Here is an 18,191-nt window from a genome sequence, read left to right on the forward strand (position 1 = left end):
TACCTGTGAAGGTGAAGCTGTAGAGGTTGTAGGTGTCTGCATCCGCGATCGCGTCCTGGGTGAGCTTCTCCGTCTGGTCCTGGCTGGCGGTGGCGTGGTAGCTGAGGCACTCGAGGGCCACCTTCTGCTTGGCCATCAGCTTGCAGGCGTTCTCGTACATCTGGGTGTTGTGGATGCCCAGCCCGCAGAAGATGGCGAAGGCCTCAAAGATCGAGGCATCCGACTCGGTGAAGGGGACGCCGTTGGCCTGGGGAGGGACAGCAGGATCTTAGGGATGTGGCTCACATTTTAATGACCCATAGATACTACCTTGTTGATGAGCTGGGCCACGCCAATCACGGTCTTCTTGGCGTTGACAATGGGCATGCAGAGGATGGCCTGGGTGCTGTCGATCTCGCTCTCCGCGCGGATCTGGTTGTGCTCCCTCACCCACTCGTGGACGTCGCAGATGTTGACCGTCTGCCCGGTGGTGGCCACGAACTGGGCGATCTGGGCCAGCGTGGAGGTGCTCAGTTCGCTGGTGGAGGGTCTGGAAACATTGGCGGCCTGGTATTCGCCGCCCAGCTCGAAGAGCACCGTGAAGCGGTTGCGCATTTTCTGTTGGCAGAACGCATTTCAGAACCGAACTACAGCCTGCTGGCCACTCACCTTCTCCTCGAAGCTGTCGGCGGACTTTATGGCGCGGGTGGCCGGCTGGTTGGGCTTCTCAATTATCTTCTCCAAGTGGCTCTGGTGGGAGGACGGAAAGTGGATCATTAAGTGGCTGCCACTCGCCGTAGTTCCACCCGGCGCATCCACCCGGAGAAACACTATACTAAGAAGCCTGCTCCTGAACGGGTATTCCCAGTCTGCATGCGTGCGCTATTAACTTTTCCGCCCAGTGTAGCCTGCATGAAGGCATCCTCGCCAGCAGTCCTGCGACCTTCCCCCCGAGCATAATTAAGCTGACATGTTGCACATGACGGGCATGTCAGCCAAGTTTTCAGAGCGTTTCAGAGAGGGGCGTGGCGCCCCCGCCGCCGGGCCCTCTGGGCGGCTCGGCTTGTGGGCTAATGAATTGGCCATTACGCCCCTGCCCTCGCCCTGCAAAGGCTAATTTGGCCTGCCATTCCACGATTAAACAATCATCGTGTTGTCCGGCGCGTTTCAAGAAGAGTGAGGCTCTGGCGAGCTGATTAAAAGTTCATGGATACATTCGATATTCATGGATGCTGCAGGCCATGGATCAAGGATTATGTGCGAAATGCATTTAATTGTGTTTCAGGACGTCATGCGGAAGCATCGTCTGCCTCCGCCTCCCGGGCACTTCGTTTGAAGGCCTTGTGCTGAGGTCCAGAAGGAATATTCATGAGGCTGGCTGGCCAAAGACATGCCGATTTCCTGCCTAAATGAGTTCAATTCAGCAAGCATCTTCTGCAATGTCCTGGCAGATGCCCATCTACCTTTCGCCTAGACTGCTTCACTGAATAGACGGCTGGAATGCTAGCCCCTAAGTAATGACAGGCCATCAGCGAAATCCTTGCTGGAGCATAACTCACCGTATTCCCACGGCGGCCACCCACATGCTCCACGATGGCTGACACTTGTTTACTGCGAACCCCAAAACGCCGCATGGCCCCGCCCACCCGGCCACAGCCCTGTCGCAAGAATCGAAATGTAAATTGCACATTTTAATTTCCTTGGGGTGCCTCGCGAGGTCGCCGCAAAAAATGTTCAGAGAGTCGAGCGAATGGCCGACGCGTTGGCGTTTAAAAATTTTTAATGGATCTGACAGCACGGATGTGGACAGGTCACTGATGCTGGGCGGGGCGGAGTGACCGCAGGCACCGCAGGGCGTCACTTTTTAATTCATGCCCCACATTGGGGCAAACATTGGCGCTTGCCGCGCCCACTCCCCCGCTCCCCCCGGTAGCGAATCACTCGCATGATGGCCCTTTAATTGACTGAAGCATGCCGGCAAATTAATTTCATGCCAGGAGTCGACGGCCACCCAGTCTGACCCAGGCAGAGCTCCTGCCCACCAGTCCCCTCTTACCGCCTCGCAGCAGTCCAGGTCCACCAGGAAGACGGAGCAGCGCTCACACTTGAGCAGCTCCCGGGCCTCGGTCATGATCTTCGTGACGAGGCACTCCAGGTTGTTCTGCTCCTCGAAGATACTCCTCGCCAGGTTGAGCAGGATCTGGTTGCGGCGGTACTCCTGGACGGACATCTCGAAGAGCTGGGCGTTCTGGATGCCTATTCCGCAGAAGGTCAGGTAGCGGCGGAATATCTCCACGTCGTGCTCATCGAACTCCATGCAACCTGGAAGAGGCACTGGGTGAGTCCTGCTCGCTGGCCGGCTGGGCCTCACCCAAGGACAAGGACGCTCACCGTTCGTTTTGTTGATGATTTGGGCCACGCCTATGATGTCGCCCTCGTAGTTGCAAATCGGCATGCAGAGGATGGCGTTCGTCTTGTAGCCCGTTTTCAGATCGATTTCGCAGTTGAAGCGCGCGTCCTTGTAGGCCTCCTTGATGTTAATCATCTGCTTTGTCTGCGCCACCATGCCGGCGATGCCGATGCCGAAGGGGATGATTATCTCCTCGGTGCTGGCCCGCGTCACGGCGTCCTTGAGAGCTGCAATCACACGGGATTAAAGTGAAATTAAGGCTCAAGACAGCGGGAGGAGAAGCTTATAAAGCATATAAGCGAGTGCTACAAGGAATAGGGAATTGAATTGGCATTCTTTTTACTTCATATACTTGTAATTGATTTTAAAATCTTAAAAAAATGGCAGAAAATATCTTTCAAGCCAGTCCCAGAACAGCTACGAAGGAGCAGGCAAACAAAAGGCAGGACCTATTCTCTCCCACACTCTCTTTCACATTCTTGCTCTCTCTCTTGCAGGCTCCCAAACTACCGCCTAGGCTCCCCTTCGAGCTCTCATTCGACTCCCATCCTCTCTCGCTGCATCTTCGCAATGTCCCGTTAGTTTTTCGCCTAATAAGTAGTTCTCTGAATCCACCTTTCTTCTGCTCCTGATCTCGCACCCGTTAACATCGAAGTACAAGTGGAGCTCCGCATATATTTTTTTTCATTTGCGATTAATCTTAGTGACTTACACAAGTGTGTTTTAAAATAGAGTTTTGGAGTATAGTTAGTGTCTCTTATTTGTGAGTTTAATGGTGCTCCTTCTATTCCTTCATTCGCGTGTGTGTGTGTATGAGAGGCGGGTGCTCCTCGGGCTTTCGTGTTGGTGTGAGTAGGAGTGCAGGCATTGGCATCCACTTGATGCCAGCTTCAAGTACAGTTTCCCCACCCGGGGATAGTGCGTACATGAAGAGGAACTGTCAGGTACTCCTTACTTGCGTAATTTGTTTCATAATTACATATCCTTTCTTGATCATTCCTTTTCCCCCCAACCTTAATTCATTTAAATTTAAATTGATGACACTAGGTGCCATGTATTGAGACCTGCTGATGCATCTTGATTGATTAGTAGGTCTTGGCACTAGGCGCCAACATAAACATTTTCCTTTATATGAAAAAACTGAACTTTTTATAATTAATACTATTTAATTCTTATATTCGACTTGAAATGATACTCTATTCGCCACAGCATGGTCCGTCGCTTTCACTCCCCGCCACTCTCTCCCCATCCACCCACAAAACATCGATTTTCACACTCCTTCTAAGAATGAGATTGGATCGGGGATCTATCTTGAAAAAATAATAATTTGGTTAAATTTCTGGGATGACCCCTTCTTCTGAAGGATTCAAGGAACACCCATATGGGCCGAAGGCTCTATCTCTGCCAACTGGCATCCGATTCTATTGCGGAGCACTTTAAATGATTCATGGACCGATTCTCCATAATTATGAATCAAAATCCGGGGGCAAAATATTTTTTAGATTTTTTGTCAATTTTCTGGGGTGTCCCCTTCGACCTTTAAGCTGAATATAAAAAATTTGTTCTAAAATATGAAAAGAAAGGCTTATTTTTCAAAAATATTTTTGCCAAAAAGTAGTTCAGTCGTCGGACCCTCGACAATTGTGTTAGAAGACCTGATAACCCGCCTCGCAGGCTAGGAAATATTTAATTTATGGACCAAATATGCACTCTGCCATGCGAGAGTTATTGAAAAACGGAAAAGAGTCCACCACCAACCACGCCAAAGAAAATACGTAAATAAATAATGGCAAGCCCCGAAATCCGAGGGCAAGAAGTCAAATGCGAATTTGCATGAGCGGTTCGCCGGTCCCGCCCCAATAATAATGCCAGTGCCCCGCAGACCGCACACACGAATCTGTATCTGGGTATCTGTATCTGGTCGGAGTTGGGGCCTGGGCTGGGGCCAGGGGCTCCCCCTGGAGTGAGAACACTCCCAGCTCTAATCTTTCTCGCATTTTCCCCGCTGAATTATGTAGCGGAAGCGGAGGCTGCTGCTCAAGGGTCTGCACCACTGATTCATTACGAATGTAACGTGTTTCTGTATGAATATTGTGGGTGTTGGAGGGCCGCCTTTTGAGGGCGAACCGGAACAGAACGGCTGAGAACGTGTGTGCTTTTTGTGGCACGCGTTGCTGCCACATCTATTTCCTTTGATAGCGACCTTTACAGTTTTATGGCCCTGTCCCGGCCGGACAAGCCGAAAACTTTTAATGCCCGCTTCCGGACCAGTCTAATTTGGCTAATGCGTTTGCCGTTCCCTTCGGCCAGGCCGGGCCGCTAATGAGAGCCAGTTCTCAGGCGTCCTAAGGATCGGACGCAGAACTTTAGAAAACGCTTGGAGACCAGCTCCAATCTGAAATTGGTTATTAGCTCTGAAGGTCCTAGTCTAAGCCAATTCTGAATGGAATTACTCTCCGTCTATCTCGATGCCCCGAACAATGTTCTACCTGCCATTGAACAGAATCAGAGCCAATTTATCCTGCCCCATCCCGGCCCGAAACAAGCTCTTTGCCGGCTTACATGCCCATTTGGCAGTCGCCATCCGCCATCCGTACTTTTCAGTTATTTTTGTTTCCTGCAGCCATTGTGGTGCAGCTCGCTTTGTGCATTGTCCGGCTTAATTAAAGGGGGATTACCTGGCAGAGCCGCCTCCGGCCGCTTTGCATTTAGCAACTCACCTGTCTTCTGGGTTACATCGAACAGCTTGGCCACCAGATACTTGTTGTTGGGCGCGCCCTTGGCCAGGAAGAGGGAGCCCCGGTCCGCGTGGGTGAGCAGGCCGACGTTGACCAGGATTTTGTGGCAGAGCACGTCGATGTCCAGCTCGTTGGCCACGTCGCGAATCAGTTCCATGAACAGCTCGCCCTCGTCCAGGTCCATCAGATGCCGGCGACTCTCGGGAATCGAAGATGCCGACGAGTTGGAGAGGCTCCTGGGCGACTTCTGGCCCGGCAGTGGCGGGGCACATGCAATAAACGTTAATGGAGGACTTAGTTGGTTTCGGAACAGAAAAGGATACACTGGAAAAAGAGTGTTCAATACTGAGCTACTTATACTTCTATAGCCACTAGGCACTAGCGAGTAATAATCGTGAGAATAATTAGGTTCAGATGGGCTGAACTTTGCCAGCTAATAGGTTCCATTATAAATAAATGCACACTTTTCATTAAATACAGAAGAGTGTATCGGGCAGCAAGTGCCATTGTCTCTGCCCGCCAGCATTACATTATTTCTGTTTTCGATTTCTGGCCATTTAACCCGGCCCCGGCGAGGGGTTTCATTGGAAATTAACTTGGTGCGGTTCAAAGGGTGACTATTAGCAGCAGTTGGCAGTTGTGCCTCCAGGCGAGTGTCCTGCTGCTGCTCCTGCTCTGGCTGTGGCACCTGCCCCTGCCCCGACTGCGGCACTGGCACGTGGTAATTGAATACCCAAAAAGGCCTTCGGCGCCGAGACACCCACTTCTGACCTGTGCGTGCGAGAGGCCAATTAGCGGGGGGGCCAGGGGGCTAAGCCGGGAGCCGGTTGCGTGCCAAGTCCTCATCCAGGCCACCTCATCCACTCCCTCTCATTTCACTGACAAATTAAAGCAATTTACTGTCGGGAGTAGCAGCCTTTCCCGGGAATATCGATAATTGCTATATGTTCCAAAGTAAGTAGGCCACTTGTGGAAAACATTTATTGTCATTGCCCGTTCTGAGTTCGAACGTGTATTCTAGCTTCCCTACTTGCAGGGAGTGCAATTGAAGCACTCGACTGACAAGATTTTCAGAAGAAAGTAAAGCCATGTCTTATTTTAAAAGCCCTTTAAACACGAGGCACATTAATATGAAAGAGAATACAAATTGTGTTTGATTTCGGGGGCCATAATGCAAATTCATTAACAGAATCCGGCCCAACAAGGGCAAATGGAAACGGAAAGCCAGCCAGTCGGAGCGTTAAGTGAATTTCAGCCGAAGAAGGAGGAGTTGGGAGCTGAGCTTCCCTGGAACAACAATAAAGTCAGCGGAGGATGCCGAGCACTCGTGTTGTTTTTATTCGCCTTTTATTTTCGCAAAGAAAGCGAAAGCATGAACACGAAATCGAAATGACTCTTAATGGGCAAGGAACGCCTTGCCTGCATTCCATGTAAATTTCAGCTCGGGTACTTCGCTCTGAGGCACAGATACTTTTCGGGGCAATCCCCAGAGACCTGCGATGCAGTTGCGTAACTTGCACTTAAATAAATTGGCAATATCGGCAAAGGGCGGATGAACTTGCTGCGAGAAATGCAGGCGCTAAGCCAGACAATTGCGGAAAGGACACAGCTTTAGTCTTTCGATTTAAGCAGGACTGGCCCCTGACCTATGCCCTGAAAACGGCCTAGTTTCCGCCATCAGAGGGAGGTTATTCTTTAGAACAAGTGTTTTGAGGCAGTTCTGAGCTTATGAGAAGCTCTTTAGTAGGTGCTCCGGGAAGTTCCTCTGGGAATGGGTTGCCAATTAAGTAAAAGAGTCTATTAAACCCTCGAATTATGCAGTGAGTCTGTCGAACAGAACAAAAGCCAGTTTAAATGGATGAGGCCATAGCCAGAGTGGCCTAAAGCCCCGCCAGTCGGCAGTCAATAAATGTTTCGATTTGGTCCTGAATTAAATATAGTCGAGGGCCACCACGAAAGGCAACAATAGTGGAATATGTGTTTCCATTAGCAGACAGCGCCCGCGGAGGCAGGTTAGCCGGGGGCGGGGGCGGTGGGTGAAATTGTGAAAATATCAATTTGGTTAATTCGCTCGCGAGAAAGCTTGGCAAAGTTAAACAAAAGCGGAAATCCAGGGCGCGAGGAGCGATGCGAAAAGTACAACAGAAAGCGCAAAACAAGAGAAAACAAACACAGCGGGGTGGGGAGGCGGGGCATGGGGATGGGCAAATAGAGCCCAGGGACTGTAGTATATAGTATATTTGTGTGGGCGGGGGAGGGCCACTTGGCACTGCATTTGCACTCGCACTTAGTCCTGCGCCGGCTGCCCGGCTTGTTTGAGGAGCGATTGGCGGGCGGGGGATGGCTGGGAAGCACAATGGATGCCACGGGCAGAGCAGTCCTGCACCACAAGAACTGATTGGGGATGGGGGCACAAGCGAGAGCGACTTAATTTCAGTTTCGGCATCCGATTGGGGGGAGATGGATGGATTGGGAAATCAAAATACTTCCCCCACTCTGCTTTGGGGGCTGCTCGAGATCTGGACATGTTGGTATAAGACACGGACAAGAAACAAGTCACTAGTAGCGCCAACCTACCTGCTGCACGGTGGGCGAGGCAGCCATCCACTGCTGGAAGAGATCGGAGGTGACCGAGGGTCGCTTCAGCGGCTTCCGACTCTCGATGAACTCCTGCAGCCGGCCCAGGGCCTCCGGCGGAGCCCGTTCTGTCAGCCACTTCTCGAAGGCCTCGGGCTTCTCCTCGAAGAGCCGGGCCACCTCGTCGACGTCATGCTGGGAAGCCGAGGAGGTCGGCCTACCAGCCCTCTCCTGCTGACTGGTCTGGGTGTGGATGCTTGAGGACTTCGATGTCGAGCCGGCGCCCGGGTCGGGATTGCCGGCAGGTGTCGCCTGCTTGGCTTCTGGGGTGCCACTCGCCGCAGGGCGGTTGTTGTTGCTCTGTCTGCGCTGTTCCTGCTTGACCTGGTTACTGGCGGACGCGCCGCCCTCCTCCGCTCCTGCTGCTGCTGCTGCTGTGGCCGCCTTCTTGGCGCCATTGGTCAGCGGTTTGGCCTGGGACGAGGATGCGGACGCAGCTGCCGACGTGGTGGCAACTGGGGGAAGTGCGGTGGAGCCCGGACTGGCGGTTATGTCGACCGGAGAAGTGGCGCCGCCAGTTGGCGCTGACACATCTGTCATGTTGCTGCTGCTCAGTGTCCCGTGCACAGAATCATTGCGGGGAAAATGGTCGGCGACACCTCCTCCTCCTCCTCTCCTTCTCCTTCTTGTTAGCCGGGAGATAGCCAGATAGCCTTCCAGGCGGGTTGAGCCTCCTGCCGCGTTTTCTGATTAAGTCACGTACGCTCGCCCACTTACGAGTCCGGAGTCACCGAATCCGGGGATTTTCCCAACCAACTTGTTGCTCCCGAGAGCTGGAGGGCTGGTGGGGTGCGGGAAACGGGGGCCAGGCTCGTCTCCCGGTGCCTCTTCATGCACGTCTGCGCCTCTCCTGCTGTCCTTTGTTTTCCGCCGGAGCCCTCAAGTGCGTCCACTGCCCGGCTAAACGTTGATCTTTCCGTTTGACTGTGGGGACCTGGAATCAAAGGAGAAAGTTAGTGCTTGGCGGGGGTTAGGGCCGGGCTTAAATGGAACAAATGGAAAGTTTAGACGCAACTTTGCCGCCAGACGCTAATGACTGGCGGCCCTTGGGAGAGTGGCTCTCAATCCCTGCCATTAACTTGAGTGTAAAAGGTTCCTCCATCGATTTCCTAAAAGGTTTTAGGACTAGACGCCTCTTAGCCCTCTTAGCCATTAGAAGAATGTAATTCCCTTTCCAGTGCTTATTTATTTCTAGTTATATATTCGGAAGTCCCTCTATCACCCGGGGAGTTCTTCGAACACCTTTGAACACCTCGCTGAAACTCGCAGAATTCAAATGTGCTTAAATGGAACCACAATTTATGGCCCGGGAGCCAGAACTGCAGCTGGCGAATGCAAATGCCAGGACTTGGAGATCTCAGCTAACTCTCGGTTGAGTCTCCCGAAAGGGCGAGTGGTTGAAGGTCAAACAAGATTGCCCTTTCTGGAAATTTACGAGGAAGTGCCTCTTGGCACTTGCCAGAGAGCTCTCCGGCGCTGCTGGCCACGTGGCAGCCGGAGGAGACCTAAGCCAATCTGTGTCATGTGGCCATAAAGCAGCATCAACACTGGCTGCCAGTTCACTCCTAGTTGAGTGCGTGGCACCCCGACCAGGTGTGACTTTGCATGCAGCCTGCACTTGTTTGTCCTGCGAGTGCTGCACGAAACAAGAGCCAGTTGCAGGACCTTATCACGCGCTCGTTTGCAATTTTAAATTGGGCGATAAATCCTCGCCCCTCCTCTGCCAGACTGTTTGTTTTGCGGCCGGGATGGCGTGTGAAATTGCTTTGTTCTCGGCTCTTGGCCCTCCAGCTCGCTACTCCAGCTCGGGATTTAGTGCCGGCACTAAAGATTAAGAGTTTAATGCGCTCTTCGGCTAACAAATTTTTCCCTTTATAGGCACGCCGCTTTGTTGGGGCCATGAATCGAAAATGATGTTGCCAGCAGCAGCACTGGAGCCTGAGGCTATTCGCGCCACAGAAGTGTATTTAAACGGATTTGGAATGGAGAGGTAGGTGCAATTAAATCCAATACCTATAGTGTAGCTTGGAAGTATCATTTCCGAAGCAGGGACTCGCAGGGAAGACTTCGCAGATTACAAGGTTAATGGTGGAGCATCGTTACCTAATCCCAGCCAGATTACCACGACCTATACTTGGCCAAATCCGGCGATGCTGGCGAGAATCATTACGCCGCGAGAGACCCACTCATATTTCCTTTGATTAAAAGCGTGTGCAGCTGGCAGGTGCTCTGCGGCGGTAGTTATTTTTAATTAAAGTGCCGCCGCAAACGCGTGTCCGTGCTCCCATCTCCCGGTTCCATTCCGAGTCATGAGGGCGTCAGTGCCGGGCTGCGGGTTGGGCCAACGGACGCATTGCGGTGCAGCGCACGTCATTAGCCGGAGTCGGGACATGCAAATGACTGAACGGACTTGCGGTTAACACCGGACTAGTGCGCGGGGCACCCCCAGCAAATTCACATTATGCCCCCGCCGCCATGGCGGCCATAAATAGACGGCAATGGGGGTGAACATGCACTCGGAAAAATAATACATTCTAGTTGGTTTTGATAAAATTGATAATTGTATGCACATGTTAAAAAATTATATTATATATAATTTTCGATTCTTATTCCCCATCTTGGAATGGTAATCAGGATTCTCAGAGAGCTAGTATTCGTGCCATCACGTTTTAAACTCGAATTAGAAGCTCCAGCCGGCACATTGTAGCCGTTTTGCTGGCGGAAGTGCCTATTACTGACGTGCGTGCAATGGAAATTGCGGTTTGCCGGGGAGTTTGTTTTCCGCGGAGGGCCGGGAGCCGACTTTGCGGCCAGTTTGTAGTTTGCAGCCTTGTTTGCACTTTGCAGTTTGTAGTTTGCAGTTGCCGAGTTGATTGTGTCAGCACCTTCAGCTCGTGCCCATGTTTTCAATTTGCAACTGCAACGCTGCATTTTGGACGCAGCTCCATCAGGCGCGCTTAGCAGCTGGGCTCTGGGGGCCCCACCGGGAAGTCACGTAGCCGAGACCCACTTACATGCCGACGGACGAGGCTATTGCACTCTGTAAGCTTTTCCCAGGAAATTTGCCCTTTTGGCTCTCAACTGGGGCTTCTGGGGGTGGCTGATTCAGTCTCTTGATAACATTCTCCCTGAGCTCCCTGAGCTCTGATCCTTCTCTTGCAAGGTCATCGTACAAAGAGTGGAATAACTGCACTTGCCTCGCCATGAATTCCAAGCACTGCCTGGCACTAAGCTCGGAACACATGCCAGGGAGGCCCGACTGATCCTTTTCAGCCAACAGTCCTATGCAGCATTCGAGTCCGGCATGCAAATTGGAAAACAGTGCCACTCGCCAGGGTCCTCCAACCGAAAACGTCCGAATTTTTATTTATACCCCGCCTACGCAGCCTACCCCCGGCAGGCGAGGGCCAGGAGCCTGTTTGCGCTCGGACTGATTGGAGAGCGTGTGTCATCTCTCGAGAGCAAATATTTTGCCAGAGGCTATCCATCGGCTTCCGCTCGGCAATCTAAGCCAATATTTATTTGAAATAATTCGAGAACTTAGCGCTGTATTGATTGGAAGGCAAACAAACCGGAACTAAATATGCAAAGAGATGCCTGGCAAGTCCCGGCCCAATCTACTCAGGGCAGGACAATCGAAAAACTTCTTGGGCCGAGCAGGACCGAGTAAACAATGGTGCTCCAGGGCGCCCTCCTTTAATTAAAAGACTCGACAAGAAAGTCTTGAGGAGCAGGCCAAGCCACAGCCTGAGGCATCCGCCCATTAATGCAGCACAATAACCAATTTACCACTTAACTCTCGGCATTCTGTTGCTCTGCCTGGGATTCCGGGCGCTCAGAGGGTAAGCCGTTCTCGCAGGACCTCTTGACTGCTGCAGCCAACGAACAAGGCCAACGAGGCGGATAAATGTCAACAATGTTGACTTAAATAGTGCTTGCTGACAGCGTAATGCGGCGGCGACTCAGCGACTCAGCCCGGGAGTGGTTCCCCAGAGCTGCAAAGTGAAAGCGACGGCTTTTGCAGTTGCACCCGGTGTCCTGGTGCCCTGCGTCCTGACCTGCCTCGGTTAGACGGCTGCCTTGGTCGGAGTACTTCAGGGCGTCTTCCACAGCGACAAATGGTATTGTTTTTTTTGACAGAGAGGACTGCTATTACTTTTCCTTTTAATTATTTAGTGTGGGCGGCGGAAAGTGGATAGCAACCGGCATTAGGTTCTAATAATGGCTCCAAGGAGGAGTCCGGAAAGCATTCTTCGGATCACAGCCTCCAGCTACAGCCTCAAAGTTGAGCAATTTGAATATGATTTCCGGCGTTTCATGTGGGGAATTGAAGCGAAATTGATTTCATTGCTCTCATGTGTCAACCGCTTACCCCCGCCCGGGACCCGGGCAGGTCCAGGTCCATGGGCCGAGGCTCGAGCTTCAAGTGGCAATTTAATACCACTTTGTCTGGCGCCCCTGGCGGGTGGCTCGTGCGGCGTGTTTGTTATTCAATTTCGCCATCGAAAACACACGAAATATTCTACGAAACAAGCCGCAATAATAACGTTCCTGCATAATTTGATAACACACACTCTGGGTGGGCGCCCGAGATGCCTCGGTGCTCTGCTTCTCAATGGCTTTCTGGATAGGTTGTCTGTCACATGGAGTGGCGCGGGGGATGGGACGAGCCACTACCGAAGCCGGCAGGCAGTTGTGTTTGCACAAGCTTAAGTGGCGTTGGCTTCAGCTTCGGTGTAACTCCCCTGCCTCTGCCACTGCCACTGCCTCCTGCGGCTGCAATCTTCCGCTCCCCCATTCACAGGCCAGGCCGGCTCCTAATGGCATCACAATGCTTAGCCCGGGCTTTGTTCCAAGACAATTTATGCTTGATTGCACTGATTGATTAAGCGCCCTGGTTGTTTCGCCCTGGAAGTGCCTGTCATTGGGTGTTTTCCCGCTTTAATTAGCTCCAGGAGCACAGGCACAGGACCAAGAGGCTACCCACTTGGGCTCTAGTTTTCGCGGCGGAAAATCTAATTTGCGGCGAAACTTTGTAATTAAAACTTTTCGGCAAACAAATATTGAATAACAAATTGCTTTATGGTGCAGTTAAGAGTTTCCTGGGCTGGCAGTTCGACTGGGATTCGATTAGGGAGCTAAGCGTGGGGATGGGATGAAGAAACTGGTGTCGTTCGCCCTCAGACAATGTCAACGTCCAGGACGAACTGACAGCCCAGCCCGAGCGTCTGGCAGGACACTGGAAATATGACAGGACATAAAGCACATTAATTGCCGCCCACAGCCACACAAGAAATGTTGGATGTCAATTCAGCTCCGACTCATTACTATTCAGCCCACACCCGCGCCGCTATCGGCCCGAGGCTCCGGGCAACTCATGGCATTCCGGAGAACGCTTTATAAACCAAATCAAGCCCAGCCGACGGTTGTCATTTTTCACATGAAGCGAATTATACGGGGGACGCTCTCTTCGCTTTTTTCGCTTTGCCGTTGTGTGTTCATTTGAGTCCTTTAAGCCCGCCTGCTCCCTATTTGCCGAGGTTTCTGCAAATAATTCAAGTCCCTAAGCCACTCACTGACTCAGCAGAACAGTCGAGCCAGGGCCTTTGATTTTTCCGACTGACAAAACGCTCCTGTCATGTCGGCTGAGCTGCAATGACATCAGAATCCGACCCGAGCCAGTCCCATCGAATCCCTTTCGAATCACAGGACGCACTGGAAGGTAAAATTAAATGGCAGGCGATTTGTGCATCAAAGGCCAATTAAGTAACCTGACCCGGCTAGTAGTCCTTCCTCCGATTATCCTGCACTTTCACAGCTGACTGAGCCCCACCTGCAGAAGGCCGTTGTCTGTGGCCACTGGCTCGGGCAAGCCAAAACACAATAAATTTCCTTTTGGCAGAAAATCATTCAAGAGTGCATGGAAATCACAGGGTGGGTGGCAGCACTTGAGTTGCAAGCCCCTCCCACTTATTAGTCGCTTCCATCGAGGAAATCACAATTTCGGCCACGAAAGAGTCCACCTTAGTCACTCCATTAATGCGCGGTGACTCAACTCCGCGGCGGACATTGAAAGGCCATTAGCCGTGTCCGTGCCTGGGAATCGCAACATCTGCGGTCGTCAAATGCGAAAAGGACAAAACAGATCGCAGCAGAGCCGCAGTAGCCCTGGGCAGCGGACCACAACTCTGGAAACTAATTAAAGTCTTTTCGCGCTCCCTACTCTGCAGAATTTGACTAATGCGCTCCTGTGATTCTCGGCGCTGCTCATCGCCTTCGGCGGGAAGGATATGCCACTGCCAGGCTGCTCATGTGGCTTGTAAATGTTTAATTTGTGCAGCTGGCAGGGCTCTCGTGGCGGAGGCCGCCCCCCCAATCCACTCCGCGGAAGGCCGAGCTGGGAGTCTCAAGGGCCCTCCACCTGAGCCACAGCCACTAAACGCTGCCGAAACTTTGGTGCTGGCGCCGCGAAGATTTTCGCAGCTCGCAAGTGGCAGTCGTCTGCAGTGGCTCAGTAATTAAGCGCTCGGATTGTTGTCCTACACGCGCACAAAAGTAGTGCAGGCATCCAGTAGAGCTCCTTTATCCTGCGACTTCCGGAAAATGCATTTCTTTCAGTGCCTATATCCTCTCTGCCAGTGTGCAGAAGGCTTAGTCGCTGCAGTTTGCTGAGAGGCTTCTTTGTTCGGCTCGTGCGGCCGGGAATATTAAGTTGTTGATTGCGAGACTTACTTTCCGCCGCAGCCGTGGCCGCCTTGTGGCTCTGGCTGCTCAGCTCCACTTATCGATTTGCCATTTGGTCGTGCCGGGCCGTAGCAGCTATTTTGGTACCAATAATGACTGCGAATCGTCGCTAAAATGTTTATAATGTCCTCGTTGTAAATGTAAATTGCTCTCTCAGCGGGCGGAGCTCACAGGCCCGACAAAGTTTATTAAACCGATTACTCGCTCATCGACGAGGTCCCCCATATACGCTACTTTGGCGGCCTGAATCGCATCATCCGGCAGATAAGCCGCTTGGCATAAGCTGCGAGCTGCTTTTAATGAAACTTTTTATTACTTCCTGGCGCTTGGCCGGACTATTTGAATGGCTGTCATTAGACCGGAAGCGGGGACTTTTAATGGGATTTCGTTTGGGGCCTTGCCGCGGAGTTCAATAAATAAGACCCTACTTAGAGATCATCGTATGTGGAGTGCTATATTAGTTGCATTGGAAATCCTAGGGAAAAATAATGCAGTTAAAGTCCTTCACCTCTCCTTTAAATATTTCATTTTTGCCAGCTGCTCAGTTCGAGGGCAGAGCGTTTGGGATCTGAACGAAATGTCCCATGTGCTGCGAGCTGCAAAGAAATCCGGAAAAGCATAGTCCCGGGCAGAAGCAAAACGTGCCAGCTTCCTGGGCCGAGGAGGACCACAGCTGCGAGGACATGTATCCCATAAATGCTTTACAAAAACCTGCTCGTGCCGCACGTAGAAGAATAACAAGCGCATTAATTAATTAAACGTTAGTCGGGCGGCGAGTGGAGTGTTGCAGCTGCCACAGAAAACACATTAATGGCACATGCACGAGCGTCCTAGTTTTCCGGGCAGGAAACGAGATGGGCTGGTGGCGGACCACATATAATTGACAGCCCTGATTTATGCATGTTAACAGTAATTGGACATTCAACAGCCTGGCCAGCGATCTGGCTGGAGGCCGCAGCTAATTCATTAGGCGGAAACACGAGTTCCCTTCTCGGAGAAAAACTCTCCCCAGAGGACCCTCCCCAGGTACTGGGACACCTTCAAAAATCAAGACCTTTGAACTATTCAGAGCAATACACCGAATTAATTACCAATATGGCTCAACCTGCCAGGCCCCAAAGAGTCCAATATTTGCCGAGCAAACCGCCCAAACAATGCCATAAAATTAGCGAGCAACAGCTTGGGGCGAAGGAGTTTAGTCAGCATTAAACTTGATTAAGATTAATAGCGGAATAAATGGCGAAGATTACTCCGAATGTCCGCCATTAGCAGGGCTGGGGGAGAGCGAGAAGGCTTCCTTGTAGCCAACTCCGGGCAGTTGCAGTCCCACTGAATTGAGACAATTGGCAAACACGGACCTGTGCCAGCCACTCGCCAGTTAATGGCGGAGTAATTAACATAATTCCGCCGAGATGAACGGCAAACAAGTGCCTCAGACCCTTCCACTTACTGGCCAGCCATTTGCTTCTACAAGCAGTTGAGGCGCAGTTCCGGGTTGGACAGAACCAATTGGCATTTGGAATTTATGCTCCTTCCGAACTCGCAGCCCAGAAGGCCGGGCGTCACTGCCTCGCACCCCTGCGGCTGCCCACGGGTCCCGCAGGACCCCCGCCAAGGGTCCACTGAATTTATCCTCCGCTGTCAGTCCACTAGCTTGTCGATGTGTTTGCTCGGCGCTCCTGTCCTGCCCCTTCTGAGTGTCCTGCCGCCATTTATCATGCAACCCTGCCACGTTTGTCAGACCACCCCTTTGGCGCCCAGGAGCCCAGGAGCCCCGAGGGGTGTGGCCCCTCCCAGTCCCGGCAGCTCCTTGGGAGACACATAGTTCGTTCATGAAAACTACTTTGCACCAAAAAGTATGCTACGAAGTGGCTTAAAAATCGCGTATACGCATCGTGTCTCTAGTTGGGCACTCGGGAACTAACATAACTCTGACAGGAGTTTCTGACTCGCAGTTTAACTTTCAAACGATTTCAATGTAGGAGCAGATCTATTTTATGGCTTTAATCAAGTCAAGTGGCCTGCTTTCTGTTTGAGTTTTCATGGCCGGCTGTTATTATCGCCATTTTATGTGTTTCCTAGGCGTCTTATCGAGGCGCAGGCATCTAACTGGGTCAACTCGGTGCCCCACGGGAGCGTGCTGCCGCCTTGGCGGCCATTATTAAAGGTCGGCGCTAGTGGTGGCCACCATTACTGCATTAGAATTATTAGTTGCGACTAGCATTCAATGTCCGAGGGGCGCGACAATGGAGTAATTGTGGCGGGAGCATTAATCTGTCTCATCTGGATCCCTCTGGTGTAGTGCCTATTGTTCCAGCAGCCAGAAATTATGGCCAGCCGCCCAGTGGAGGATTTGGAGTCTGAGTTTTCGGCGAAAACATACTTTAATAAACAAATTAAAAAGCCAGAAGCGAAAATTCTCAGCGTAAACATTCCCGGTCCGAAACTTCGTCGAGTGAAAAGTTTGCGAATTTCCTGTTGCTGGCGGGCAGCCTGCCCCCCCTCCCTCTGGCAGTGCATCAAAAGAATAGTTCACGTTGAGCCGCAGGAGATCGCCCCGGGCGGCCATGTTTCAACGGAAAGTTTTAAAAGCCAAATCAAAATAAATTCACATTAGCCCGGACTGGAGCCGTCCTCGTGTCCAATCGAATTTAAGACAGAACTCCAGCAATTGAATTATCCGCACTTATTCGGGCTAATTGGTCCCGAGTCCTGTCCGGCCGCAGTTGTCCGGCTAATTTAATTGCAGTCCACTGGGTGTCCTCTCCAGCCCTCCCGCCGCTGAAGGCCGAGAGAAACGCGCACGTCTTTGATGGAACCGATTACTTTCGATATCCAAGCAACCAGCTTTCAATAAGGCATGGGAAACTGTCCTGAATTTATGAAACGTCCTGCCGTTGCTACATGACTTCCCACTCCCATCGCTTCGCCTTCCGCCTATCCGTTACCAACCAATGTTCAAGTTGTAAAAAGTTTCTCCGCCCGTGTAGCTCTGTGTCGCACAGTTGGCGCAAAAGTTTTACAACGGCAATCCGGAAACAAAACAACAGGGCCGGTCCAGCGCAGCAACGCCAGCTGCTGGTTACGGCACCAGGAGGTATAAGCCACATCCGTGTAAGCCAGGCACGGCTCCATTAAACGGAGGGAGCTAGGAAGCCGGCCGGAGCTCGGGGCGGGAGGGTCTAGTTTCATTTGTTCGGGGCCAGGATTGGTCCTGCTCTGCATGCGGCTGGTGGGCCGGGAATTTAATAAAAGGAAAACAAGGCTCCGACTACGACTACACAGTCGCACTTGTTGATGTTGATGAATATTTTGCGGTTACCTTCCGTCCCCCACCTCTCGGAGGCCCAGCAGAGGCATGGCTTTCAGAGTGCAGCCTGCAGCTCGTGGGCTGGCATCTTATTACTTGCAGTTGCCATGAATATTTCAGCAATGCTCAGAGCTAGGATTATGCAGGACTAACTTATGGCACTCGGAGTTCTGCTTGGACTGACTCTCCGGCCAATTTATATGCCATGTTGGGATGGACTCAGGCAGCTATGGGATGTGCACTGGGCGCCAAGGAGTGCCCGGGCTTTTGTAGCAAAAGCATAAAGTTACATGGAGCTACGAACGAACGGGCGCAGCTGCCTCCGGCATCTGTGAAAGTCAATATTTGTCGCATTGACAACTGCGGCACGTTG

At 51.9% G+C, this 18,191-nt stretch overlaps 1 protein-coding gene across 2 annotated transcripts in view; it reads right to left on the reverse strand.

Annotated features, from left to right (window-relative positions):
- Positions 1–18,191, reverse strand: part of LOC6500262 (cGMP-specific 3',5'-cyclic phosphodiesterase) — a 31,723-nt gene that overhangs the window by 4,019 nt on the left and 9,513 nt on the right. Inside the window, exons 2-8 of one of the 2 annotated variants that reach the window (XM_032449904.2) lie at positions 7,705–8,698; positions 5,110–5,371; positions 2,371–2,616; positions 2,036–2,301; positions 649–729; positions 310–597; positions 4–247 (exon numbers count right to left, since the gene is read on the reverse strand). In XM_032449904.2, coding sequence (XP_032305795.1) covers positions 4–247; positions 310–597; positions 649–729; positions 2,036–2,301; positions 2,371–2,616; positions 5,110–5,371; positions 7,705–8,304 — 1,987 coding nt within the window. In that variant the 5' untranslated portion in view covers positions 8,305–8,698. Of the gene's footprint in view, positions 1–3; positions 248–309; positions 598–648; positions 730–2,035; positions 2,302–2,370; positions 2,617–5,109; positions 5,375–7,704; positions 8,699–18,191 lie in introns of both variants that reach the window. The other variant, XM_001952880.4, reaches the window with a different exon arrangement.

This window comes from Drosophila ananassae, chromosome 2L (genome assembly GCF_017639315.1).
Source record: "Drosophila ananassae strain 14024-0371.13 chromosome 2L, ASM1763931v2, whole genome shotgun sequence".
NCBI lineage: Eukaryota > Metazoa > Arthropoda > Insecta > Diptera > Drosophilidae > Drosophila > Drosophila ananassae.